General features: G+C 48.5%; 2 protein-coding genes across 3 annotated transcripts; both read left to right on the forward strand.

Moving 5' to 3' along the window:
• Positions 1-1,942: 1,942 nt before the first annotated feature.
• Positions 1,943-7,212, forward strand: svopl (SVOP-like; the record flags this gene model as incomplete). Of its 2 annotated transcripts, XM_079335444.1 has the most annotated exons (16): positions 1,943-2,017; positions 3,196-3,313; positions 3,422-3,510; positions 3,600-3,698; positions 3,831-3,902; positions 4,047-4,171; positions 4,276-4,339; positions 4,808-4,933; positions 5,016-5,144; positions 5,231-5,304; positions 5,400-5,596; positions 6,270-6,381; positions 6,602-6,683; positions 6,792-6,881; positions 6,964-7,077; positions 7,170-7,212. In XM_079335444.1, 15 exons carry the CDS (start codon positions 3,208-3,210, stop codon positions 7,179-7,181), a joined length of 1,491 nt encoding a protein of 496 aa, XP_079191570.1. In that variant the 3' UTR covers positions 7,182-7,212. The 2 variants fall into 2 exon arrangements, with proteins under 2 accessions (XP_079191570.1, XP_079191571.1); XM_079335445.1 differs by lacking the exons at positions 1,943-2,017; positions 6,602-6,683; positions 7,170-7,212 and having other exon boundaries at positions 3,208-3,313; positions 6,964-7,066.
• Positions 7,213-7,689: 477 nt separating this feature from the next.
• On the forward strand, positions 7,690-26,333 carry mical3b (microtubule associated monooxygenase, calponin and LIM domain containing 3b). The gene is made up of 34 exons (XM_079334758.1): positions 7,690-7,884; positions 8,514-8,881; positions 8,961-9,168; positions 9,251-9,367; positions 10,472-10,573; positions 10,665-10,820; positions 10,904-11,004; positions 11,972-12,229; positions 13,442-13,557; positions 13,668-13,794; positions 13,867-13,957; positions 14,044-14,191; positions 15,134-15,330; positions 15,409-15,509; positions 15,598-15,651; positions 15,808-15,972; positions 16,092-16,184; positions 16,283-16,369; positions 17,321-17,404; positions 17,846-17,996; positions 19,838-19,926; positions 20,045-20,117; positions 20,255-20,426; positions 20,948-21,102; positions 21,239-21,307; positions 21,644-22,294; positions 22,374-22,447; positions 23,365-23,415; positions 24,560-24,805; positions 24,904-24,997; positions 25,345-25,395; positions 25,556-25,655; positions 25,923-25,996; positions 26,108-26,333. Exons 2-34 carry the CDS (start codon positions 8,609-8,611, stop codon positions 26,290-26,292), a joined length of 4,713 nt encoding a protein of 1,570 aa, XP_079190884.1. The 5' UTR covers positions 7,690-7,884; positions 8,514-8,608; the 3' UTR covers positions 26,293-26,333.
• Positions 26,334-26,378: the final 45 nt, after the last annotated feature.

Genomic DNA, 26,378 nt, shown 5'->3' on the forward strand with positions numbered 1-26,378 from the left:
TCAATGTTTTCTAGAGTTTCTGTGTTTTCTAGATCCTCGGTGAGCGGATGGAGTTTACTCGTGACAAAACTACAGATCCCATCATCCCGTCAAACTAATACACACGGGAGCTCCAAATGTCCCTTTAATCTTGTTTTTAAGATTGGAGCAACACGATGAGTTATAAGAAAATGAAAGATTAACTTTTGAACACACTTTTAACTTAACTTTTGTTGGAACAAGATATCACAGCTTCTGCAATTAGTTTTACTCGCAAGTTTTAAAACGACTGAGAACATGTTGGGGAGTTTGTGATCTTTAAAGGTGTCTCAGTCTGTAGTTTTGTCCTGAATGAAACGTCCCTCTCTGAGCTGAACCACATTCCCGCCACTCCTCTCAGGTGACGTTCCAACATGCAGCTTCACTGAGGCCGACCAGGTGAGCTCGCATCTGTCTCAGGTGTGATTCAGGTAACTCAGTGAGACTGCCTGGTGGACGACCTGAAGGAAAAGTTACTTTTAATGTGACGTCAGTGACCTGGGAACACTGCCAGCAGTCTCACCTGTCCGCCAGCAGCCAGGTGAGTCTGAATGTGTCACATGACAGGACCTACGTGACCTATGTGTGAGCTGCATCCTGTTTGAGTCTAAGAGATTGTGTTAACTAATATTAAAGAGATGTTTAAATCAAACTGGGACTGATTATTCATTTTCTTATATTTTATGATTTATTCTGTTTTCTGCTGCACAAACATAAAAAAAAAGTTTTGATTTTTTTTTTTTTTTTAATAACATTTATAACTTCAGCTGCAGGACAATCATCCAGTCCTAAAATGTGATTGGCTACTTACCCTGTCAGAAGCAGCACTTTTGTTAAAACCAACTATTATCTTTATTTTATTTTTTATTTTTTATTTTTTTTACAGGGACAGTGCATATTAATAAACATTTCTGTAAATATGCTAGAGTTAGCCAAAAGGCTAATTTTCATCTGTTGTCCCTGGCCAGATTTTATAAAGGGCTCCATAAAAAAAAAATATATATATATATATATTTTTTATTATTTATTTTTTTTACTTTTAGTAGTTAATAAAAAAAACTTTGCACATCTTGTCTATAATGTCTTTAAACATGTAAAATAAAGAATTTAATTACTTTTAAAGAAGAGACATATCCAAGTATGATTTTCATGATGTTTTTATTTCAGCAGCAGCTCAGGCTTCTTCCTTGATGTAACAGTAATGTAAGTACTCAACAAAACTATACATCATAGGTTTAGTCAATTTGTAATGAATTGAGATATTTGAATGTAAGTCAGTTTCACACATTAGATTTGGGTTTCGGGGGGAAGGGGACATCTTCTGTTTTAGTATTGATTTGGAGCCCCCTGGTGGCGGAATATACATACTGCATCTTTAATGTGTTTTTATGAAGGAGTCAGTGTGCACATTTGTAAGTAGTTTTATTTGTGATTTTCTTTCATTAAATGTTTCCATGATCTTGTGTTAAAGTCGATATTAATGGTGAGGTCAGATACGATCAATAATCCTGTTTGTGTGTGTTTGTGCGCGCGCACACTTCAGGTCGCTCCAGTCAAAAGATAAAGGGCGTTTTCCCCTTTGACTCTGTGGATAAAGCCTTCAGCCAAACCCCCTTTAAATAATGAGTGTGTTGAAGGAGTTTCTTTCACAAACACAGAGAGCCGAAACCGATCAGAAGTATCTTCCGGCGAATTCGGTTCCCTCTTCTGTGACGTCACAGAAGTGCGGAGCATCAGATGCAAATATGTCCAAGTGTAGTCCATTAAAAGTGTTAATAATGTTTACAGTGTGATACTGTCTGTGGAGCTCCCTCCCACCCCGTCTAAACAGACCCCTCCTCCTCCTGCTCCTCCTCCTCCTCCTCCTCAGTGACGGTGGATACACCTGGCCAGGTGAACGACACCTTCCACCGGACTGATCTGTATGACTCATTAAAACCTCTCCTGCAGCCTCAGAGGAGACACATCGGACGTCCCCGTCCTCTACAGCGTCCTCTGCGTGAGTACATTCAATTAAAAAAAACTGTCTTTTAATTTAAACAACGACGTGCACGCGCACAGGCATTGTGTTGATCGTTGACTTCCTGCATTAAAGTGAAGCTAACGTAAAGCTAATGGGACTTTTCGATCATTGCACCGTGACATCCTCCACTTGGTCGACTTTAATCGATCATTCTTTGTGATCGAATTTCGACCGAACCGTGAAAACAAGATCAGTCTCTTTAGAGCTTTAGGCAGAGAGTTCACAGTTATTAAACGTGTCTATATGGATGAATTCTGTTTGCACATTATTCACCTTCAAACTCTGCAGGTAGAGAAATAAATAAATAGAGGTTTGTCTTCCTGCTCTTATTGAGAACCGATTAACCTGCAGCTCTTTGTGCAGAGGTGTCTGATCGTTTCTAACATTCACCCTCTGATCGAACAGAAAGCATCTTTAAAGGTGCATTATGTAGATTTGTTCGTGAAATGTTAAAGTTGAAGAGGTGAAATAATTCTATGATCTATTTTCTGAACTGAACTTTAATGAGAGGAAACATCGGCTCCCTGGAACAATGTTTGGAGCTTTAAGAGCCTCCAGCTGCAGAGACCAGTTTGTCTATAGAGTCATGCATTTCTCCAACTTTCACATTCCTCTTATTAAAACTCCACAGGTCACCTTTAACGGAGTCTGACCGAACTTTATTTTCACCCAAAAAGAAAAAAGCTGCGTGTTCAGGAATGCAGAAAGCTGATTAAAGTTTCTCCTGAAAAGGTTCAGGATCGAAGAAAGCAACAGAAAACTGTTTGTGTTTGTTGTTTTGTGTTTAATCTAATAATCTGTGTGGAGCCACTTTAAAAAAAAATCTAATGCATCTAACAGGAAAACGATGTGTCCTTTCAGAATAAAACAAACGATAGATAGATAGATAGATACTTTATTGATCCTGAGGGTCTTCAAGATCAGTCCTCATGTTTGTTGAATGAATCCCTCAGTAACACAGACACACTTTTACTCTGAAATCCAGACCAACCAGTGAAACCAGTTTATGTTTGCAGAAAAAAACCACAAAAACAAGTTTATTGTGAATTTACGCAATAAATAAAACATGTGTTTGGACCTGCAGGTGGATCCTGGATCACCTGCGGAGGTTTGGTGGGTCTGTTTTATGTTGCCGTGTCCTTTCACAATAAAAGCGCTGAGTGAGAATGGATTATGGTATGAAGACTCAGCTGGTGAGCGCCATCCACCTGCAGGAGGTGGAACTGCAGGAGAGCGACGCAGAGAAGAAGCAGAGCACCAACAACAACTACAGTAAGAGATCAGAGTGTTCCTCTTCCTGCCAGCAGAGGGCAGCAGCTCCTCACTGAGCCACATCAACTTCTTAAAGCTCAAACTTCACCTGTGTCTCCCTCTCTGCAGACGAGACGTTCACTGTCGAAGAGGCCGTGGAAACTATCGGCTTCGGACGTTTTCACGTCCTGCTGTTTGTCGTCATGGGCAGCGCCAACGTAAGAAAAAGCTTTTTTTTTGGGTTCAGGTTACCTGTGAAGTGCAGGTGTGTCCGCTCACTGTGAGGTGTGTTGTCTGGGTGTTACAGATCTTAGAAGCGATGGAGATCATGCTGCTCGCCGTCGTCTCTCCTGAGATTCGCTGTGAGTGGCGTCTGGAGGACTGGCAGGTCGCTCTCGTCTCCACGGTGAGTCGCCAAGTTCTGCTGAAGGTTATTTAACCACTCCTGATGTGTATCGACTTTTACACTTCAACTGTGTGTGTGTGTGTGTGTGTGTGTGTGTGTGTGTGTGTGTGTGTGTGTGTGTGTGTGTTGTAGATGGTGTTTCTGGGCTTCATGTTGTGTGGCGTTTTATCAGGATACATCGCAGATCGATACGGACGCTGGAAGGTCAGAAACACAAATCATTTCGGTTGTTTATATTTTAAGTATCATGTTTTGTTTTCCTGCTGTTGTGTATCTCTGCATATGAACATGGTGTGTTATTGTGTGTGTGTGTGTGTGTGTGTGTGTGTGTGTGTGTGTGTGTGTCAGGTTGTGTTCGCCGGCTTCGTGTGGAGCTCGTACTTCTCTATGCTGACGTCGTTCGCCCCGACGTACGGTTGGTTCATCTTCCTGCGCAGCATGGTGGGCTGCGGGATCGCAGGAGCATCACAGGGGTCAGAGGGCACACGCACGCACACACTTTCTCTCAAACACACACACACACACACACACACACACACACACACACACTCTGACTTTCACGTCGTTGATGCTTCAGGTTCGTGTTGAAGACGGAGCTGATTCCAGCGAAGTATCGACCGTACCTGCTGCCGCTGGCCTCCGTAAGTCTTCATCACTCGATCTCCCAGCATGCTCTCTGTCTGTGTGTGATGTCATCATGATCTCCCAGCATGCTCTCTGTCTGTGTGTGATGTCATCATGATCTCCCAGCATGCTCTCTGTCTGTGTGTGATGTCATCATGATCTCTGTGTGTGATGTCATCATGATCTCCCAGCATGCTCTCTGTCTGTGGGTGATGTCATCATGATCTCCCAGCATGCTCTCTGTCTGTGGGTGATGTCATCATGATCTCCCAGCATGCTCTCTGTCTGTGTGTGATGTCATCATGCTCTCCGTGTGTGTGTGATGTCATCATGATCTCCCAGCATGCTCTGTGTGTGTGTGTGTGACGTCATCATGATCTCCCAGCATGCTCTCTGTCTGTGTGTGATGTCATCATGCTCTCTGTCTGTGTGTGATGTCATCATGATCTCCCAGCATGCTCTCTGTCTGTGTGTGATGTCATCAGATCTTCTGGATGATTGGTTCCATGCTGATCATCGTTCTCGGGATGTGTGTGGTTCCCACTCTGGGCTGGAGGTGGATGATCCGGATCTCCATCACGCCGAGCATCATCCTCATCTTTCTGTTCAAGGTGAGACGCCGCCGCCGCCGCCGTCTGCTACCCGTCCGTCTCCTACCAGCCTGTAATCACCTGTCTGTGCTTCACTCGCCAGTTCATCCCCGAGTCGCCTCGTTACAACGTGTCGGCGGGAAATATTCAGGCCGCCATCGACACCCTGCAGAAGATCGCTGACATGAACGGGTCGTCTCTACCTGCAGGACGTTTGATGGAGCCTCCGGTGGTGCGTTCACACCTAAACTCGACCTTTGACCCTCTGGTCGTGTCGTCGTGATGAACAGCTGAGGTTCTGTGTCGTGTTTGTTTCAGAAAGAACGAGGCAGCTGGAGGATTCTGCTCAGCTCCACGTACAGGAGGACGTCCCTGCTGCTCTGGTTCTCATGGTAACGTCTCTTGGCGGCGTTTAGCTTCAGGCTATACGAGATAGCTGTTTTTTTTTTTTGAGTGCGTGTGACTGTGGCGTTTTTTTGCCGGTCAGGTTCGTGGCGTCCTTCGGGTACTACGGCTCAGTGCTGAGCAGCTCGGAGCTGCTGGAGAAGAACTTGCTGTGCGTGAAGGACGCAGACGTGGAGCATCAGGTCAAACACCGGCACGAGGACGGCCTGTGTTACTGCATCCCCTTTGGACTCGGCGACTACCAGACGCTGCTCATCAGCTGCCTGGGAGAGGTCGCCCGTAAGTCACACACACACACACACACACACACACACACACACACACACACACACACACACACACACACACACACACACACACACACACACACACACACACACACACACACCTCTGACACAAACCAAACTCAGTTCAAACTTTGTATCACAGGGTTAGGGTTAGGTCAGAGGTGAGGTCAGATTAGGTCAAGTTTCACGTTGCTATGGTAACAACGTGCAATCATAGTTTACTCTCAATGTCTGGAATATAGTTATTTAATTATTTATCCGACAGTGAAGATTTCAGGATTAATTAATCTCAGATTTTCTCTCTCTCTCCTCCTCTCTCGCCCCTCTCTCTCGCCCTCTCTCTCTCTCGCCCCTCTCTCCTCCTTCTCTCTCTCTCTCTCCTCCTCTCTCGCCCTCTCTCTCTCTCTCGCCCCTCTCTCCTCCTTCTCTCTCTCTCTCTCCTCCTCTCTCGCCCTCTCTCTCTCTCTCGCCCCTCTCTCCTCCTTCTCTCTCTCCTCCTCTCGCCCTCCCTCTCTCTCTCTCGCCCCTCTCTCCTCCTTCTCTCTCTCTCCTCCTCCTTTTCTCTCTCTCTCTTGCCCCTCTCTCACCCCTCTCTCCTCCTTCTCTCTCTCTCTCTCTCTCGCCCCTCTCTCTCTCTCGCCCCTCTCTCTCTCTCCTCCTCTCAGTGATTCCCTTAAACATCTGTCTGTTGAACGTTGTCGGACGAAAGCTGAGCATGAGTATTATGCAGATGCTGGCGGCCGTTATGTTCCTGTTGCTGAACATCTGCTCCACCATGTGAGAGACACACACACACACACACACACACACACACACACACACACACACACACACACTATACTTTCATACTGTGTTTTAACTGAGACAGGTTTGAGGTCATCTGTAAGTGTCGATCTTGGCTTCACTCTCGGGCAGCGGTGGCGTCGTCCATCTGTTGAGTCGTGAGCACGAGACTGAATTAGTACCCTTATGAGGACCGTGTGTTGTGTGTCTGCAGGTTGGGCTTCACCGTTCTTCTGTTCCTGCTCCGCTCGCTCGTCTCCATGAACTTCAACGTTGTTTATATTTACACCGCAGAGGTTCGAACACACCTGTACATGTGAGCGTCTCGTTGACCTGCTTGATGGGTCAGGTAACACGTGTGTGTGTGTGTGTGTGTGTGTGTGTGTGTGTGTGTTGTTTCGCAGGTGTATCCGACGACGGCGCGCTCTCTCGGGTTGGGATTCTGCACGTCGTTCAGTCGTATCGGCGGAATGATCGCTCCTTTCATCGCTCAGGTGAGGTCACAGTCCTGACTCTGATCCCGTCAGGTGAGTCCTCAGGTGTTCCGCCTGGTTTGAACTCTCGTGTGCATTTCAGGTGCTGATGTCTCAGTCGGTGATTCTGGCGCTCTGTCCCTTCGCCGTGGCCTGTGTGGTCTGCTCTCTGGGAAACTTCCTGTTGCCGATAGAAACGTCAGGACGAGCGCTGCTGGTGAGAGAGACGTCACGTCACCTGAGATTTATTAATTTATTTAAAATTAATAATTAATTTAATCTGAAACTTTGTCTCTGTTTGTCTTTCAGCAAAGCTCCTGAGGAATAATTTCTATCCACGTGGACGTTTCAGAGCGTTGCTGTTAATTATAATAAATGTTTTTTTAAAAAGTGTAAAAACTTTTGTTGCTTTGATTCCACTTTGAATTAAATGAAGTCTCAGAAGTTATAAACTGTGATCTAAATGCATTAAAAAAAAATGCAATTTTCTACATTTTTAAGTAGGAGGACGTTATCACTGTTATTGATGCAGTTACCACCTGTGAACACTAGAGGGAGCCACTCTGGCAGCTCTTGCGCTGCTAAAAGGTTTTTAGATGAAGTTTTGTAACTTTATAACAAGTTCTTGTCAATTTAAATAACTTTATTAAATCACTATTTAAAGTTTTATTCATGTTTTTATTTGTAGCTTTTTTTCTGTTTGTCACTAAAAATGAGTGCCAATAAAGTTTATTTTAAATAAAGGATAACTGCTGTTTGATTATTTCTGTAGTGTCTGCAGTGGCCTGATGGTGGCGCTGCTGACTCTGCAGAAATCACACTGATGATGAAGATGATTTCTTGCTCCTGATCTTCTTTCCTAAATCCTGTTTGCTGAGACACTCGGATTAAGATTAGTGTCTGCGCTCGGGGGGGCGGGGTCAGGGCTGGCCCCGCCCCCTGACCTCAGACAGTGTGTGTGTGATTAGGGTGGATTTAGACGTCGGCTGGCAGCAGTTGAAGATGGAGAGCAGCTCTGTGAGACGTGAGTACACACACGTATTTTAGGCAATCAACACTTTCTGACTCTGAGTGTGTGTGTGTGTGTGTGTGTGTGTGAGAGAGTGTGTGTGTGTGTGTGTCAGCTGCTTGTAATAAGTCTGTATAAACATAATTGGTTCGATAAGCAGGAGATGACAGGATGTGTGACAGACAGGTGACAGGTCAGCTCCTCCCCCAGGTGTGCTAATGTTTTGCTACCTGACTGTTTTTTTTAAGCTTCCAGGTTTGTGACGTCACATTTAGTTAATTTTTTTTATGTCAGAGAAATATTGATTTAAACTTTGATATAAAACTGTGAAGACAAATAACTGTTTGTTGATTTATTCTGTAAAACTATGAGGAAAAAATGTGTGTGTGTGTGTGTGTGTGTGTGTGTGATAGAGAGAGTGTGTGTGTGTGTATGATAGAGAGAGTGTGTGTGTGTGTGTGTGTGTGTGTGTGTGTGTGTGTGTGTGTGTGTGTGTGTCGGTGCTTGGTACAGACGGCTCTCCTCTGTATGAACCTCTTTGTCTGTCTGAACAAACAAACACACACACACACACACACACACACACACACACACACACACACACAGTGAGACACACACACACATTGTTGTTGTTGGTGCTTCAGGGTCGTCTCTCTGACGTCAGGAGGAGATCTGGACTCTGTGACATCATCACCGGGTCACGCCCTTCCTATGGTGCCCTGCAGCGTCCGGGGTTGCCATGGGAGACGAGTCCTACCCAGAATGCCGAGCTCAGGAGCTGTTTGACGAGTTTGTGTCAGCGTCGACCTGCCGGGCGGCGCTGTCGTCCTTCGCTCAGCTGTGCGAACACCTGGGGCTGGACCGCGCCGCCGCCGCCGCCGCCGAGAGGCCGCTGTACCGAACCATCAAACAACGGCTCAACTACTGGAGGGCCAACGCCCTGTGGGCCAAACTGGAGCGCCGGGCCGCACGGCAGGAGTACACGAGGAACCGCGCCTGCTCCGACACCACCGTCAGTTTACTCCATCATACACGTGTGACGCATTCGTTTGTGTCGGTGTATTTATTTATCTCTCTCTCTGATTGGTCAGGTCGTGGTCATAGGGGCGGGGCCATGTGGTCTGAGGATGGCGGTGGAGCTGGGGTTTATGGGGGCTCGGGTGGTGCTGATGGAGAAGAGGGACTCGTTCTCCAGGAACAACGTGCTCCACCTGTGGCCCTTCACCATCCACGACCTGCGGGGCCTCGGCGCCAAAAAGTTCTACGGGAAGTTCTGCGCCAGCTCCATCGACCACATCAGTGAGTCTGCGCTCCATTAACACCTGTCCGTCCGTCCGTCCGTCCGTCGTCCTCCAATCGGCTGCTGCTTCCTGTGTTGCAGGTATCCGTCAGCTGCAGCTGGTGCTGCTGAAGGTGGCGCTGCTGCTCGGCGTGGACGTGCACGTAAACGCCGAGTTTAAGAAGCTGGTGGAGCCGCCTGAAGATCAGCGCAGAAACAGTGAGAGACTGTTTACCTGTTCACCTGTTCACCTGTTTACCTGTTCACCTGTTCACCGTTTTACCTGTTCACCTGTTCCCCTGTTCACCTGTTCACCTGTTCACCTGTTTACCTGTTCACCTGTTCACCTGTTCACCTGTTCACCGTTTTACCTGTTCACCTGTTCACCTGTTCACCTGTTCCCCTGTTCAACTGTTCACCTGTTTACCTGTTCACCTGTTCACCTGTTTACCTGTTCACCTGTTTACCTGTTCCCCTGTTCACCTGTTCCCCTGTTCCCCTGTTCACCTGTTCACCTGTTCACCTGTTCACCTGTTCACCTGTTCCCCTGTTCACCTGTTCACCTGTTCACCTGTTTACCTGTTCACCTGTTCACCTGTTCACCTGTTCACCGTTTTACCTGTTCACCTGTTCACCTGTTCACCTGTTCCCCTGTTCAACTGTTCACCTGTTTACCTGTTCACCTGTTCACCTGTTTACCTGTTCACCTGTTTACCTGTTCCCCTGTTCACCTGTTCCCCTGTTCCCCTGTTCACCTGTTCACCTGTTCACCTGTTTACCTGTTCACCTGTTTACCTGTTCACCTGTTCCCCTGTTCCCCTGTTCCCCTGTTCACCTGTTCCCCTGTTTACCTGTTCACCTGTTTACCTGTTCACCTGTTCACCTGTTCACCTGTTTACCTGTTCACCTGTTCACCTGTTCACCTGTTCACCTGTTTACCTGTTCACCTGTTTACCTGTTCACCTGTTTACCTGTTCCCCTGTTCACCTGTTCCCCTGTTCCCCTGTTCCCCTGTTCACCTGTTCACCTGTTCACCTGTTTACCTGTTCACCTGTTTACCTGTTCACCGTTTTACCTGTTCACCGTTTTACCTGTTCCCCTGTTCACCTGTTTACCTGTTCACCTGTTCACCTGTTTACCTGTTCACCTGTTCCCCTGTTCCCCTGTTCACCTGTTTACCTGTTCACCTGTTCCCCTGTTCCCCTGTTCCCCTGTTCACCTGTTCCCCTGTTCCCCTGTTCACCTGTTCCCCTGTTCCCCTGTTCACCTGTTCACCTGTTCACCTGTTCCCCTGTTCCCCTGTTCACCTGTTCACCTGTGCAGAGGTTGGCTGGAGGATGCAGGTGAGTCCGACAAGTGATCCTCTGAATCAGCTGGAGTTTGACGTGATCGTCGGAGCAGACGGACGCAGGAACACTCTGCCAGGTACACCTGAACACGTCTTCACTGGCGACGCTGAGACTCGACGGCCTATCAGAGGCTCCGGACCGACTCTGGCGTTGTTCTGCGTTCGCAGGTTTCAGGCGGAAGGAGTTCAGGGGGAAGTTGGCGATCGCCATCACCGCCAACTTTAAAAACAGGAACACGACGGCCGAGGCCAAAGTGGAGGAGATCAGCGGCGTGGCCTTCATCTTCAACCAGAGGTTCTTCCAGGAGCTACGACAGGAAACGGGTACGACACCTGGGCCGCACCTGTTGTTTCAAAATAAAAGTCTGAATGAGACGTGGTCATGTTGTGGCGTGTGACTCTGTCAGGGATCGACCTGGAAAACATCGTGTACTACAAAGACGACACGCACTACTTCGTGATGACGGCGAAGAAACAGAGTCTGCTCGATAAAGGAGTCATACTGCAGGTAACACACACACACACACACACACACACACACACACACACACACACCTGGAGACACAACACACACACACACACACACACACACCTGGAGACACAACACACACACACACACACACACACCTGGAGACACAACACACACACACACACACACCTGGAGACACAACACACACACACACACACACACACCTGGAGACACAACACACACACACACACACACACACACCTGGAGACACAACACACACACACACACACCTGGAGACACAACACACACACACACACACACACCTGGAGACACAACACACACACACACACACCTGGAGACACAACACACACACACACACACACACACACACACACCTGGAGACACAACACACACACACACACACACACACACACACACACCTGGAGACACACACACACACACACACACACACACACACACACACACACACACACCTGGAGACACAACACACACACACACACACACCTGGAGACACAACACACACACACACACACACCTGGAGACACAACACACACACACACACCTGGAGACACAACACACACACACACACACACACACACACCTGGAGACACAACACACACACACACACACACACACACACACACACACACACACACCTGGAGACACACACACACACACCTGGAGACACAACACACACACACACACACACACACACACACACACACACCTGGAGACACAACACACACACACACACACACACACACACACACCTGGAGACACACACACACACACACACACACCTGGAGACACAACACACACACCTGGAGACAGGACACACACACCTAGAGACAGAACACACACACCTGGAGACACAACACACACACACACACACCTGGAGACACAACACACACACACACACACCTGGAGACACAACACACACACACACACACCTGGAGTGTTCAAACTGAACTTCTTCCTCCTTCAGGACTACGCAGACACCGAGCAGCTTCTCTCTCGGGGGAACGTGGACCAGAATGCATTGCAGGCGTACGCCCGAGAAGCCGCTGACTTCTCCACCAATCACCAGCTTCCTTCTCTGGACTTCGCCATGAATCACTACGGTCAGCCTGACGTCGCCATGTTCGACTTCACCTGCATGTACGCCTCCGAGAACGCCGCCATGGTCCGCCAACGCAATGGACACAAGCTGCTCGTCACACTAGTGGGAGACAGTCTGCTGGAGGTGAGACAGTCTGATGGAGGTGAGACAGTCTGCAGGTGAGACAGTCTGCAGGTGAGACAGTCTGCTGGAGGTGAGACAGCCTGCTGGAGGTGAGACAGTCTGCAGGAGGTGAGACAGTCTGCAGGAGGTGAGACAGTCTGCAGGTGAGACAGTCTACTGGAGGTGAGACAGTCTGCAGAAAGTGAGACATTCTGCAGGAAGTGAGACAGTCTGATGGAGGTGAGACAGTCTGCAGGAGGTGAGACAGTCTGTAGGTGAGACAGTTTTGCAGGGGATGAGACAGTCTGCAGGAGGTGAGACAGTCTGCTGCAGGTGAGACAGTCTGATGGAGGTGAGACAGCCTGCAGGAGGTGAGACAGTCTGATGGAGGTGAGACAGTCTGCAGGTGAGACAGTCTGCTGCAGGTGAGACAGTCTGATGGAGGTGAGACAGTCTGATGGAGGTGAGACAGTCTGCAGGTGAGACAGTCTGCAGGAGGTGAGACAGTCTGCAGGTGAGACAGTCTGCAGGAGGTGAGACAGCCTGCTGGAGGTGAGACAGTCTGCAGGTGAGACAGTCTGCAGGAGGTGAGACAGTCTGCTGGAGGTGAGACAGTCTGCAGGAGGTGAGACAGTCTGTAGGTGAGACAGTTTTGCAGGGGATGAGACAGTCTGCAGGTGAGACAGTCTGCAGGAGGTGAGACAGTCTGCTGCAGGTGAGACAGTCTGATGGAGGTGAGACAGCCTGCAGGAGGTGAGACAGTCTGCAGAAAGTGAGACAGTCTGATGGAGGTGAGACAGTCTGCAGGTGAGACAGTCTGCTGCAGGTGAGACAGTCTGCAGGAGGTGAGACAGTCTGATGGAGGTGAGACAGTCTGCAGGAGGTGAGACAGTCTGCTGCAGGTGAGACAGTCTGATGGAGATGAGACAGTCTGATGGAGGTGAGACAGTCTTCAGGTGAGACAGTCTGCATGAAGTGAGACAGATGCTTGTGGGTAAGACAGGTGATTGGTAGAAAGACAGACTGTTAAGGGTGAGACAGGTAAAACAATAATTTTCTTATAAAAACTAATGTACCTTTGGGATGAGACAGACAGTTGATTATGACATGTCCCTCTGCCTGTCTCTCTCTGTCCCTCTGCCTGTCTCTCTGTCCCTCTGTCTGTCTCTCTCTCCCTGTCCCTCTCTCTGTCCCTCTGCCTGTCTCTCTGTCCCTCTGCCTGTCTGTCTGCAGCCGTTCTGGCCCATGGGCACAGGTGTAGCTCGGGGTTTCCTGTCCGTGTTGGATTCAGCCTGGATGATCAGGAGTTGGTCTCAGGGCGGAGACGCTTTGGACGTGTTGGCAGAAAGGTGAGCAAAGTCTGCGCTGGGCTCTGATTGGCCATGGAAAGTCCATTCATTTACTACAATAAGCGCTCTGCCTGTCTGTCTGTCTGTCTGTCTGTCTGTCTGTCTTTCAGAGAGACAGTTTACCGTCTCCTCCCGCAGACGACTCCAGAGAACATGCAGAAAAATTTTAGTCTTTTCACAGTCGATCCATCAACACGATACCTGAACATCAACACACACCTCGTCACAACTGCTCAGGTAGAAACACACACACACACACACACACACACACAAACACACACACACATAATATAACTGTTTGTCTTTCAGGTGAGACACCTGGTGGACACAGGTGTGGACACACAGCAAACAACAAACAGTGATGACTTCCAGCGCTCCTCGCCTGGACTCTTCAGTCAGAGTGAGCTCACTTTACCGTCCTGCGTTTTAGCTCCTCCTCCTTCCTCTCATGTGATTGGGCTGATGTCTCCGTCCCCCCTTTCTCAGGTTCTGTCTCTCAGTCCAATGATTTGCTGACTTGGTGCCAGGAGCAGACTCGCGGTTACCGTGGCGTTGCTGTTAGCGACTTGACCACTTCCTGGAAGAGCGGCCTCGCTCTTTGCGCTCTGATTCATCGATACAGACCGGATCTCATGTAAAACTCCTCGCTCGTCCCGTCTCTCCCGACTCTTCCTGTCTCTCCCGACTCGTCCCGTCTCTCCTGACTCGTCCTGTCTCTCCCGACTCTTCCTGTCTCTCCCGACTCTTCCTGACTCTCCCGACTCGTCCTGTCTCTCCCGACTCTTCCCGTCTCTCCCGACTCTTCCTGTCTCTCCCGACTCTTCCCGACTCTTCCTGTCTCTCCCGACTCTTCCCGTCTCTCCCAACTCGTCCCGTCTCTCCTGACTCTTCCCGTCTCTCCCGACTCTTCCTGTCTCTCCCGACTCGTCCCGTCTCTCCTGACTCGTCCCGTCTCTCCCGACTCTTCCTGTCTCTCCCGACTCTTCCCGTCTCTCCCGACTCTTCCCGTCTCTCCCAACTCGTCCCGTCTCTCCTGACTCTTCCCGTCTCTCCCGACTCTTCCTGTCTCTCCCGACTCTTCCCGTCTCTCCCAACTCGTCCCGTCTCTCCCGACTCTTCCTGACTCTCCTGACTCGTCCTGTCTCTCCTTGTCCTGTCTCTCCCGACTCGTCCCGTCTTTCCTGACTCTTCCCGTCTCTCCCGACTCTTCCTGTCTCTCCCGACTCTTCCCGTCTCTCCCGACTCTTCCCGTCTCTCCCAACTCGTCCCGTCTCTCCTGACTCTTCCCGTCTCTCCCGACTCTTCCTGTCTCTCCCGACTCTTCCCGTCTCTCCCAACTCGTCCCGTCTCTCCCGACTCTTCCTGACTCTCCTGACTCGTCCTGTCTCTCCTTGTCCTGTCTCTCCCGACTCGTCCCGTCTTTCCTGACTCTTCCTGTCTCTCCCGACTCGTCCCGTCTCTCCCAACTCGTCCCGTCTCTCCCGACTCTTCCTGACTCTCCTCACTCGTCCTGTCTCTCCCGACTCTTCCTTACTCTCCGTCTCATCCCTCATTTTCTCGCCCCGCCTCTCCTCAGTGACTTTGACTCCCTGGACGAGACGCTGGTGGAGGAGAACACTCGTCTTGGCTTCGACGTGGCCGAGCGAGAGTTTGGGATTCCTCCTCTGATGACGGCGGAGGAGATGTCTTCGCTTGGAGAGCCGGACTCTCTCTCCATGGTCATGTACCTTATTCAGTTCTACCAGCTGCTCAAAGACACAGCGCCCCCTGCTGGTGAGACTTTGTGGTTTATTTAGAGTCTCGTGTGTTCAGAGATCATAAACGGATGGAAACGTGTGTTTTGGTTTTCAGGTGGTCTGAGTCAGATTTCGGACCTGAGATCCGCCCTCATCACGCCGGCCTCGCTGCTCAGCAGACTGGGACACAGCCCGTCCAGGAAGAGAAACCCGAAGGTTCCTACAGCACTCCTGAACATCACATATACATCCACACGAATCTTCACCGTTCTGTCGTTATGACAGGACGTCTTTGTCTCTCCAGGTGCACCAAGAGGATCGAGGGAAACGGAGGAGAACGAGCCGAGAGCAGCTGGAGGTCGGTTTGAAAACAGAAATCACTCGATTCTTCAGCTCGAATGAAAAGAATGAAAAAGATTCACAAACATCGAAAATGAAAGTATTAGAATCAGGACGAGCCTCCTCTTTCAGGCAGCGATTGCTTTTCCTGTCTAAGTATCGTTTTTGTTTGCAGACATGTGACCTGCGTGATGTTGAAGACAGCCAGGTGCATGATGGGGGCGGGGTCAGTCACTCCAAAGTACGCCTGATGGCCAATCAGCTGCAAGCAAAAATTGAAGAAAGCTCGACTTCCTGCAGAACTTCTTCTTCTTCTGCTGCTGCAGCGATACGTCGACAGGTGAGATCACACACACACACACACGCACACACACACACACACACACACACACACACACTCACACACACATTTATTGATTGGTTAATAAACACTTGAGTGTGACTCCATGTGTCAACCAGCAGGAGGAGCTGGTTCCCAGCCTCCCGTCCCCTCCTGACTCTACAGACTGTCCCCCTGATGCAGCTCCGATTCAAACGTTGTCATGGAGACCGGTAACCAGTTAGTAGCCCGTAGTGACTAGAAGGGATTAATAGAGTTTAAGGTCAATAGATACTGAAAGATGTCCCGTTTGTCTCCATGGAAACATCAGAGGAAACGGACTCTTCTACAGGAGCAGATGAGTTTTCGATTCAGAGAGAAGGTCAGGTCTCAGTCCGTCCTCGACAACCAGGAGCAGGTAGAGAGCGGCCATGTCCTACAGTTACACCTGTCCTTGTTTCCTACAGTTACACCTGTCCTTGTTTCCTACAGTTACACCTGTCCTTGTTTCCTACAGTTACACCTGTCCTTGTTTCCTACAGTTACACCTGTCCTTGTTTCCTACAGTTACACCTGTCCTTGTTTCCTACAGTTACACCTGTCCTACAGTTACACCTGTCCATGTTTCCTATAGTTACACCTGTCCTACAGTTACACCTGTCCTTGTTTCCTACAGTTACACCTGTCCTACAGTTACACCTGTCCTACAGTTACACCTGTCCTTGTTTCCTACAGTTACACCTGTCCTACAGTTACACCTGTCCTTGTTTCCTACAGCTACACCTGTCCTTGTTTCCTACAGTTACACCTGTCCTTGTTTCCTACAGCTACACCTGTCCTTGTTTCCTACAGCTACACCTGTCCTTGTTTCCTACAGTTACACCTGTCCTTGTTTCCTACAGTTACACCTGTCCTACAGTTACACCTGTCCTACAGTTACACCTGTCCTTGTTTCCTACAGCTACACCTGTCCTTGTTTCCTACAGCTACACCTGTCCTTGTTTCCTACAGTTGCACCTGTCCTTCCCGAAGTTTCTCATTACTGGTTCATAGAGAAACTTCTACCTACAGAATTTTGTCAGAACAAAACTTTATTTTCTTCTTCACCTGCCTTCCTGTCTCTTTCTCTCTCTCTGTGTGTGTGTGTGTGTGTGTGTGTGTGTGTGTGTGTGTGTGTGTGTGTGTGTGTGTGTGTGTGTGTGTGTGTGTGTGTGTGTGTGTGTGTGTGTGTGTGTGTGTGTGTGTGTGTGTGTGTGTGTGTGTGTGTGTGTGTGTGTGTGTGTGTGTGTGTGTGTGTGTGTGTGTGTGTGTGTGTGTGTGTGTGTGTGTGTGTGTGTGTGTGTGTGTGTGTGTGTGTGTGTGTGTGTAGTGTCTGCAGATGTACACTGGGGGAGTGAGCTCATTGGCTGAGCAGATAACCAATCGAATTCAGGGTCAGGAGGACGTGAGCTCGGTAAGAATCTAATCGTCTCCACACTACCTGTCTGTCTGTCCGTCCGTCCGTCCATCTGTCTCTCTGTCTGTCTCTCTGTCTCTCTGTCTGTCTGTCTCTCTGTCTGTCTGTCTGTCTCTCTGTCTGTCTCTCTGTCCGTCTGTCTGTCCGTCCGTCCGTCCGTCCGTCTCTCTGTCTGTCTCTCTGTCTCTCTGTCTGTCTGTCTGTCTACCTGTCTGTCTGTCCGTCCGTCCGTCCATCTGTCCGTCCGTCCGTCCGTCTCTCTGTCTGTCTGTCTGTCTGTCTCTCTGTCTGTCTGTCTGTCTGTCTGTCTGTCTGTCTGTCTCTCTGTCTGTCTCTCTGTCTGTCTGTCTGTCTGTCTGTCTGTCCGTCCGTCTCTCTGTCTGTCTGTCTCTCTGTCTCTCTGTCTGTCTGTCTGATCAGTACCCGTCTGTCTCTCAGTCCTCAGGTCTCTGTGTCTTCTGTAAGGACCGGGTCTACCTGATGGAGCGTCTCAGTGCCGAGGGTTTGTTTTTCCACCGCAGCTGTTTTCAGTGCTCCACCTGCAGCTCCTCCCTCCGACTGGCTGCCTACACCTTCGACCGCAGCACAGGTACGCGCCCCTGATCCTTCATCATCATCATCATCATCATCATCATCATCATCATCACCATGAGTGGCGGTTCGTGTTTGGAAACTTCTGGGTTAACTGGTTTGGTCATTGATTATACAGAGATAGAGATAGTCAGTCACACGCAGCACAGCCACTGCACGCTTGATGTTCTCGAACACGGAGTAACGGACATGTGGCGAGCTCTGTTTATTGATTCTGCTGCTGATCATCTGACCGCCGCTTTCTGAAGTCCCTTTATGCGTGAACAGCCTTCAGTCATTTAGATCTCAGAACAGCCCGGGGACCAACTCATGACTGTGTCCACACGTTCTCGACATAAAGCTGCTTTCTGTCACACACACATGACCTATATATACTGTGTGTGCATGTGTGTGTGTGTGTGTGTGTGTGTGTGTGTGTGTGTTTAATACTCGTCTTTTTTCTGGAACCTCATAAACCTGATGATCCTCAGTAATTTTAAAGATATCAAACATTTAATCATTCTCAGTGAGTCGATCTGACGGAGCGCCTCAGCCTCCCTCCGTCCCTCCCTCTGTCCCTCCGTCCCTCCGTCCCTCTGTCCCTCCGTCCGTCCGTCCCTCCGTCCTCGTGTCAGGTCGATCTGATGGACTGTCTCATTATCTGTCTATCTGATCAGCAGCTGTCTGTCTCTGGGTCTGTGTGAAGGTCGCGTTGAGCCTCTGGTCACTTCCTGTCAGCGCCCGTGTGTCCGATCGGCCGTTACTCCAGGTTTCTCCTCCTCTCTAGAAACTTTCCTTGTGTTGTGCTTCCTCTCCGGCGTTCGTCCCCTTTGGATGGAAGTTTCTGGATTAACGACAATGTCGAGAATTTATTTCAGATTTCACAAAAATTCGTCGTGCAGTCGTTTTTATTTTAACACATTAATTTACTCTTTAAAGTGTTTTATAGATCTTTAAAAAAATCAATCACTCTTTCACTCTCAGTTTAACCCTCCAGAGAAACATCTCACCTGAAGCTGTTAAGAGCTAAAGGTCACAGGTGACAGGTGGGCGTGGCTTAGCCGACATTAGCTGCTTAGTTCTGCCGTCACTAATTGTTTGTATTCTGCGAAGGAGTGAAAGAGCCCACGTTAAGATAACCACACTGAGCTCTCCTTTTATCGAAACGATGTGACATCATACACGCTACACATTAGGCTCCGCCCCCACAGGTAGATTTTTAAGAGTTCAGAGAGAGGGTGAAGCGAGCTGGATCATCATCAGTCATCGGCCATCAGAGAGATTTCACACTGATCACCACATGATGGTGTGTGTGTGTGTGTGTGTGTGTGTGTGTGTGTGTGTGTGTGTGTGTGTGTGTGTGTGTGTGTGTGTGTGTGTGTGTGTGTGTGTGTGTGTGTGTGTGTGTGTGTGTGTGTGTGTGTGTGTGTGTGTGTGTGTGTGTGTGTGTGTGTGTGTGTGTGTGTGTGTGTGTGTGTGTGTGTGTGTGTGTGTGTGTGTGTGTGTGTGTGTGTGCGCTCAGGCCTCACAGAGCTCGTATTGTGTGTTTGAATTTCACTTCAGCGCTCTCCTGTGTGTCAGATGAAGCCACACAGATGAGCGGCCAATCGGAGCACAGTGGTCACATGACATCTCAGTGTTTTAGAAGCGATGCGTTCGAGTGTGGTTATGAAAAGTTCATTCAGAGACTCGTGTGACTGTGGAGACGACGGAGCGAAGCCTTGTCCTCACAGCTGCTGCGTGTTTTCACAGGTTGTTTTTACAGTGTGTGTCTGTGCGAGCTTTGACCTTTGACCTTTGATCTGTGACATATTTTGATTTCTCATATTAACCAACGTCACGATGTTCGATGCGTCTCAGGGAAGTTCTACTGCGTGCAGCACTCTGACTCTGATCCGACCGTGAGGAGGAGGAGGACGGACAGATCGGCTTCACTGCAAACCTCCACTGTAAGAATTTTTTTTTTTACATTCAATAATTTTGACGATAAATCAAAGCGAACAGAGGATTAATAAAGTTTTCTGAATTTGAATAATTAATCATTTAATACCATCGTTGTGTCTGCAGGTGTCTCTAAGCTCCGCCCCCTCCCACTCCTCTGTAGACTCTCTGGTCCTTGCAGGTCGTCGTCGCTCCTCAGGTGAGCTCCGTTCACCTTTGCGGTTCTTTTCCATCCTCTCCGAGCGCGCTCCTTAAACGGCGTCACTGTGGGCTTTAGTGTGTGTGTGTTTCTGTGTGTGTCTGTGCGTGTGTGCGGCTGTGTTGGCGTGCCTGCAGTGGCCTCTGTGAAGACGGCCACGCCCGAGAGGATCGAGCTGGAGTACTACCGTCGCAGCTCAAGTAAGGAGGCGGGGCTTCTGGAGGAGTGGGAGGAGCCCGAGGAGGTTTCTGAAGAGATGCTGAACCGCTTCAATTTGGACATGGACCAGAAACAGAACCACAAGATCAGGTATCAGTCAGTGTGAACTGTTTGTCCTCGGTGCGTCTGTCACTGTTTGTCCTCGGTGCGTCTGTCACTGTTTGTCCTCCATACGTCTGTCACGTCTGTCACTGTTTGTCCTCCGTACATCTGTTACTGTCCGTCCTCCGTACGTCTGTCACTGTTTGTCCTCCGTACGTCTGTCACTGTTTGTCCTCCGTACGTCTGTCACTGTCCGTCCTCCATACATCTGTTACTGTCCATCCTCCGTACGTCCTCCGTACGTCTGTTACTGTCCGTCCTCCGTATGTCTGTCACTGTCCATCCTCCGTACGTCTGTCACTGTCCGTCCTCCGTACATCTGTTACTGTCCATCCTCCGTACGTCTGTCACTGTCCGTCCTCCGTACGTCTGTCACTGTCCGTCCTCCGTACATCTGTTACTGTCCATCCTCCGTACGTCCTCCGTATGTCTGTCACTGTCCGTCCTCCATGCGTCTGTCACTGTTTGTCCTCCGTACGTCTGTTAGTAAAAGCTTGCCTGTGTTTCAGTTCAGAGTCAGAGATGGAGGTTGAGGAGGAAGAGGAGGTTGGAACTTCATGGATGGAAACTCTAGAGCTGGGTCATGAGGAGGAGACGGAGGAGGAGGAGGAGCAGGAGGAGGAGGAGGGAGAGGATGGAGACGGCGAGATGGAGTCCAGCGATGGTGAGATTTTTTGTTTTATTTTTACATCAGATCTGATGTTTGAAGCCTCAGTGTCGTGTTATTGTGTACTGTGTTATCTTGTTGTGTTGTTGTGTGATGTTGTGTAATGTGGCGCTGTGTCTCCCCCTGCTGGTAGAGGGGGAGTACAGCCCCTGGGACATGGAGCGACGGTCAGGTGCGTGGCTCCTGGTGGAGGAGGACACAGGTAGCATCCAAACCAAACTCCATTAATAAAAACTTGAATCACAGACTAACCTCATAAACATTTACATGAAGCTGCTGAGTACACTACTCAGGTGCATTATGGGAAATGTAGTCTGTAATAAAATCGGTAGATGTAGTCCCAAATTAAACGGCTAAACCAAACCATAATTTTTAATTTGCCACTTTGTCTTATTTTTATTTATCTGTGTGTTTGTCCCATGTTTTCGTGTTTATTTGTTTAGTTATTATATGTAATATTGTATAAATGATGGTAAACTGGGACAGCCCCTTCATTAGAATCCTCTCCTGTCCTTCTTTTCTCCACTCGTATCGTCAGAAGTTGACGGTGACATCACTCGCTCAGACACACCTGTGGAGCCTGACTCCACCTCCAGCCCGCTGCCCCGTGTCAACTCCTCCCTGACTCCCTCTGAGCCCCGCCCTGACGCCTTCACGCCCTCTACCGCCTCCTATGTATCCGAGCCTGACTCCACCAGCGATGACAGGGACATAGCTCCGCCCACATGGACCACACCTGTAGTTGTCACGGAAACGGCAGGTCAGAGACGAGCCACCTGGCTCCCAGCGGAAGGACGAGGCTCGTTTGACGACATCAGCCCTGAAATGCCTTCAATGAAGCCCCTCCTCCGGAAGGACAAAGGGGAGGAGCCAGAGGAGGAGGAGTTTGAGCAAGAGGAAGATGAGGTGGAATCTGATAGAAGGAGGAGATATAGAGGAGCCCACACACTCCCCCCTCGCCTCCTCCCTCCCTCTCTGGCTGGAGGAGGGGCTTTCCTCCTTCAGCTGAAGGGACTTAAAGAGGCTCCGCCTTCTGGGCTCTTTGATGTGGAAGGAGGCGGGGCTAGATCTCTATGGCGGGCAGTGTTCCCTGGAAACAGGAAGGAGAAGAGGAAGAACAAGAAGATGGGCGGGACCTTGCCTGCAGAGAGGATGAAGAAAGAAGAGACCAATAAGAGGAGAGTGAAAGGTGAGGATTTAAAAAAACGATCACATGTACCACGATGAGGGCTTTGATGAGTTCATAACTTTACTTCCTGTGTGTTCAGGTGTGAGAGGATGTCTGACAGAGGAGGAGTCGTCTGACCTACTGCACAGTTGTTCACTGACGCCACGAAACAATGTGAGACACACCTCTCATCATCAATGCAGCATCAACTTACTCTTTCTTGGTTTTTCCCCATTTCATCCAGGACCTCGTTAAGGGGCATGCTAATGCTAAGCTAGCTAAAACAGTCACTGGACGTGATCAGCTCGGTTGGTTTTTTTCAGGACAAGAAGCAGCTGATTCAGTCTGTTTGATGGTCCTGACTATTTCCTGCAGTGGACCAATGAAGGGATGGGTCTAATATGTGGTGTCGAACAGTCTGATTGATTGAGTCATTAACTGTCCTGTTGTGACGTTTAAAGCTGCAGAAGGAGCTGTTAGATCTCGCGGCTAAAATTCAAAAAGCCAGTCTGAACGAGGCGGATGATGACGACAATGAGGTACCCACTGTGCTGCATTCAGGGGAGCTTTGTTCTGTAGGAAATCTGTGTTTGGGTTAGTTTGTGACTGTAGCCAAATAACAAGAGTTCTGGATGTTAGACAAATAGAACCTGTTAGACTCCCTGTCATCTGTTTTTTCAACCGACTCAGAGAGGAGACTTGGAATCAAATCACACCTCGAACACAAAATGAACGACTCGGACTCCACTTTCCAAACACGTTTAAACACAAGTCATCAGCATTAAAGTTCGAGTCAATTCAACAAAAAGATTTAACTTGTCCATGGCTGTCTTAAGATATGTTTGGAGACTTCTGGATGACTCAGTGTGTCTTAACCAATCTGGGACATGTCTTAACTTGCTTCAGCCTCAACAAGTGTCTCAATAAACTGGAGACATGTTCCAACAATCTGATAATGACTGAACCTGCACTTGTTCTTACTGACTCGGTTTTCTCTTGGTTCACTTCACATACATCCAGATTGATTAGAGACTCGCAACGAATGAATGACCGGCCCCCTGTTTGACTTTTTGTGTCTTTGTGTCTCTCAGCCTGCGTACGTCCCTCACGCTCTGGCGTTCAAACGAGCGTACGCCATCAAGGTACAACGCAGGACTGTGCTTCTTGTAGTTTTTACAAGGGATGTTCCTTGTGTGTAACGGAGCCATTTATCTGCAGTTCATTTGTATTTTATTTTGAAATGTGTTTCTTAAGGTTTAGGGATAACTTCCTCTTTGTTGCGCAAAAAGACAGATGATTTTATTTTGAAGGAAATATAACCGGAAGTTAAGGTAAAAAACGGAACGGTAAAGGACTCGGTTAAACTGCTTTTAAAGGTTAAAACTTACGGTGATTCTTTGATTAAGAGCCCCGCTGTTTGAGGCACGAGGTTTGTACTTATTTTGTTTCATATGAAAATTGATAAAGAATTACTTTATAAGTGTTTTTTGAAGTTTGGTTAACTTTTGTTAAACCTATGAACTAGCAAAGATGCTACAGCAGCTAATTATAACTGATCAGACTAACGTGTGCGCGCGCGGCCGGAAGTGTGCATAAAAGGGTTAAGTCAGATCTTGTACATTAATTAGGGTGATTTTAATATTTCATTTTAAAATGATTGTGCATGAATGTGTCATTCATTAAAAAGAGAAACCGTGCAATTAATTTAACTTAAGTATAAAAACATTTATAAACAATTTACATTCACTCCGAAAGGTTTCAATAACAATGTCAAGGTCATAATTGTATACTTTGAACATTTAAAAGGTTAAGTTAATACATCTATAGTAATATTTTCTTTATTACTCTTTTTCAGTTCTTAAGGTATTTACAGTGTTTTCATGAGAAATGGAATTTAAAGGAAATACTTCAAAAAAAAAACTTGAATTTCCCTCGGGATCAATAAAGTATCTATCGATCTATCGATCTATCTAGCTAGCTACATTGTGACTTATCTAGTCTCTGCTCCTACCAGATGCAATCTGTTCACTGTGCTTGTTTACATCCTGGTTGTAGAGAGAGGAGAGCAGTCCCTTTAACCAGAGCCACAAACAGTCTGTGGCTTCAGCCTCGACTAGTGGTGGTTAGTTGTACTGCAGGTTTAGCATAATATTTGACTGGCAACGATGCTAAACATACAAAAACATAGTTTAACCAGCTGGTTTTGGTTTAATTGATTGGCTGCCAACATCCCTGATTCTAACATCTCTGGGTCCAGACTATGACTCTCCTATGTTTGTGTTTCAGAGACGCACTCTGAAAGACTCTGGCCCCCTCCTCGACTCTGATGGACGCTCCTCGTGTCCCACCGAGGTGGTCGGCGTTCTGGTGGAGTCGAAAGAGCCGTCGAGTCTGGGCGCCAAAGAGTCCATGTTCCAAAGGGGACAGGAGGAGGAGGATGAAGACTTGGACGCCAAAATCACCCGACGTGTCCAGAGAGCTGCAAGACGGACGGCCAAACAGGAGGAGCTGAAGAGACTCCACCGAGCTCAGGTAAGTACACCTGTGAGACTTGATCCACCTGATCCAGGACAGTTCACTTCCAACCATCGAGGCGTCGGCCCGAAGTAATCAGGCGTGTGTGTTTTTAGATGATCCAGAGGCAGCTGCAGCAGGTGGAGGAGAAGCAGAGACTGCTGGAGGAGAGAGGAGTGATGGTGGAAAAAGCTCTGAGAGGAGAAGCAGGTAACAACGTTCACATAATACACAAGTACAAAAATAACAAACGTACACAAACGTGCATTCATCAAAAAAAAACATATTCATCGTAAAAAAACAACGTACAAGCAGTCATTGTTCATTATTCATCGTAAAAAAATTCTTTTACATTCTTTGAAAAAACGATTTATTTTTTATTAGAAAAAGCAACATACATCCATCGTAAAAAAAAAAAAAAAAAAAACGACATACAAACATTCATCATAAAAACAACATACTTTTATTCGTCGTAAAAATCCGACATACGTTCACACATCGGAAAAATGAGGACGTGTGAACGTGACATTTTTCCGATTTATTTCTGTGCCTGTCAGATTATTGGGAAGATGATGACAGCAACCCAGACATCGAGCTTCACCTGGAAGGTGAGTTTACCTGCCGACTCTTCAAACAACCAAATACAGAAAACTGTTCCACAACATCACATCAAACTGAAACGTGCTTAACTTCACCACGATGTTGTACATGGACGCTTAACTGTGCCGTGTTGTTCTCACCCTGTCATGTGTGTCTCCGTCCCTGCAGGTCTGGCTAAATTGGATAACTCGGCTCTGATGAAGACCTGGTTCCAGCTGGTCCAGCAGAAGAACTCTCTGATTAGATACGAGTCTGAACTCGTCATACTGTGAGTACCAGAGTGAGTGTGAGCGCTCTGAGCTGTTCTAGTGACTTTTCAGGTCTCAGCTGGTGTGTGTGTGTGTGTGTGTGTGTGTGTGTGTGTGTGTGTGTGTGTGTGTGTGTGTGTGTGTGTGTGTGTGTGTGTGTGTGTGTGTGTGTGTGTGTGTGTGTGTGTGTGTGTGTGTGTGTGTGTGTGTGTGTGTGTGTGTGTGTGTGTGTGTGTGTGTGTGTGTGCGTGCGTGTGCGTGTGTGTGTGTGTGTGCGTGTGTTTCAGGGCTCGGGAGCTGGAGCTGGAGGACCGTCAGAGTCGTCTGCAGCAGGAGCTCAGAGAGAGGATGGCCGTGGACGGTAAGACCTCTGATCCATTACGCTGATTGGACCCACAGCAGGTGCTCACAGAACTGGACCGTCTTTGAAATATTTAAGACACCCAGTTTGTCCGTCCACGTGTCTCCTCAGACCACCTGAAGGAGGCGTGTCAGCTGGTGGAGGAGCGTCTGATCCTCGAGGAGATGTTGGAGGTGGTGGAGCAGAGAGACTCTCTGGTGTCCCTGCTGGAGGAACAAAGACTGCAGGAGCGACAGGAAGACCACGACCTGGAAGAGATCATGATGACTCGACCCCTCGGACTCAGCTGGACCTGAATCTGTCTCACAGCGACCCCCCGTAACGTATTAACACAGACTAAAACTCTCTCTGACCACAAAATGAACGACATGAAGATTCAAAC

Source organism: Symphodus melops (assembly GCF_947650265.1).
Source record: "Symphodus melops genome assembly, chromosome: 22".
Classification (NCBI taxonomy): Eukaryota; Metazoa; Chordata; class Actinopteri; order Labriformes; family Labridae; genus Symphodus; species Symphodus melops.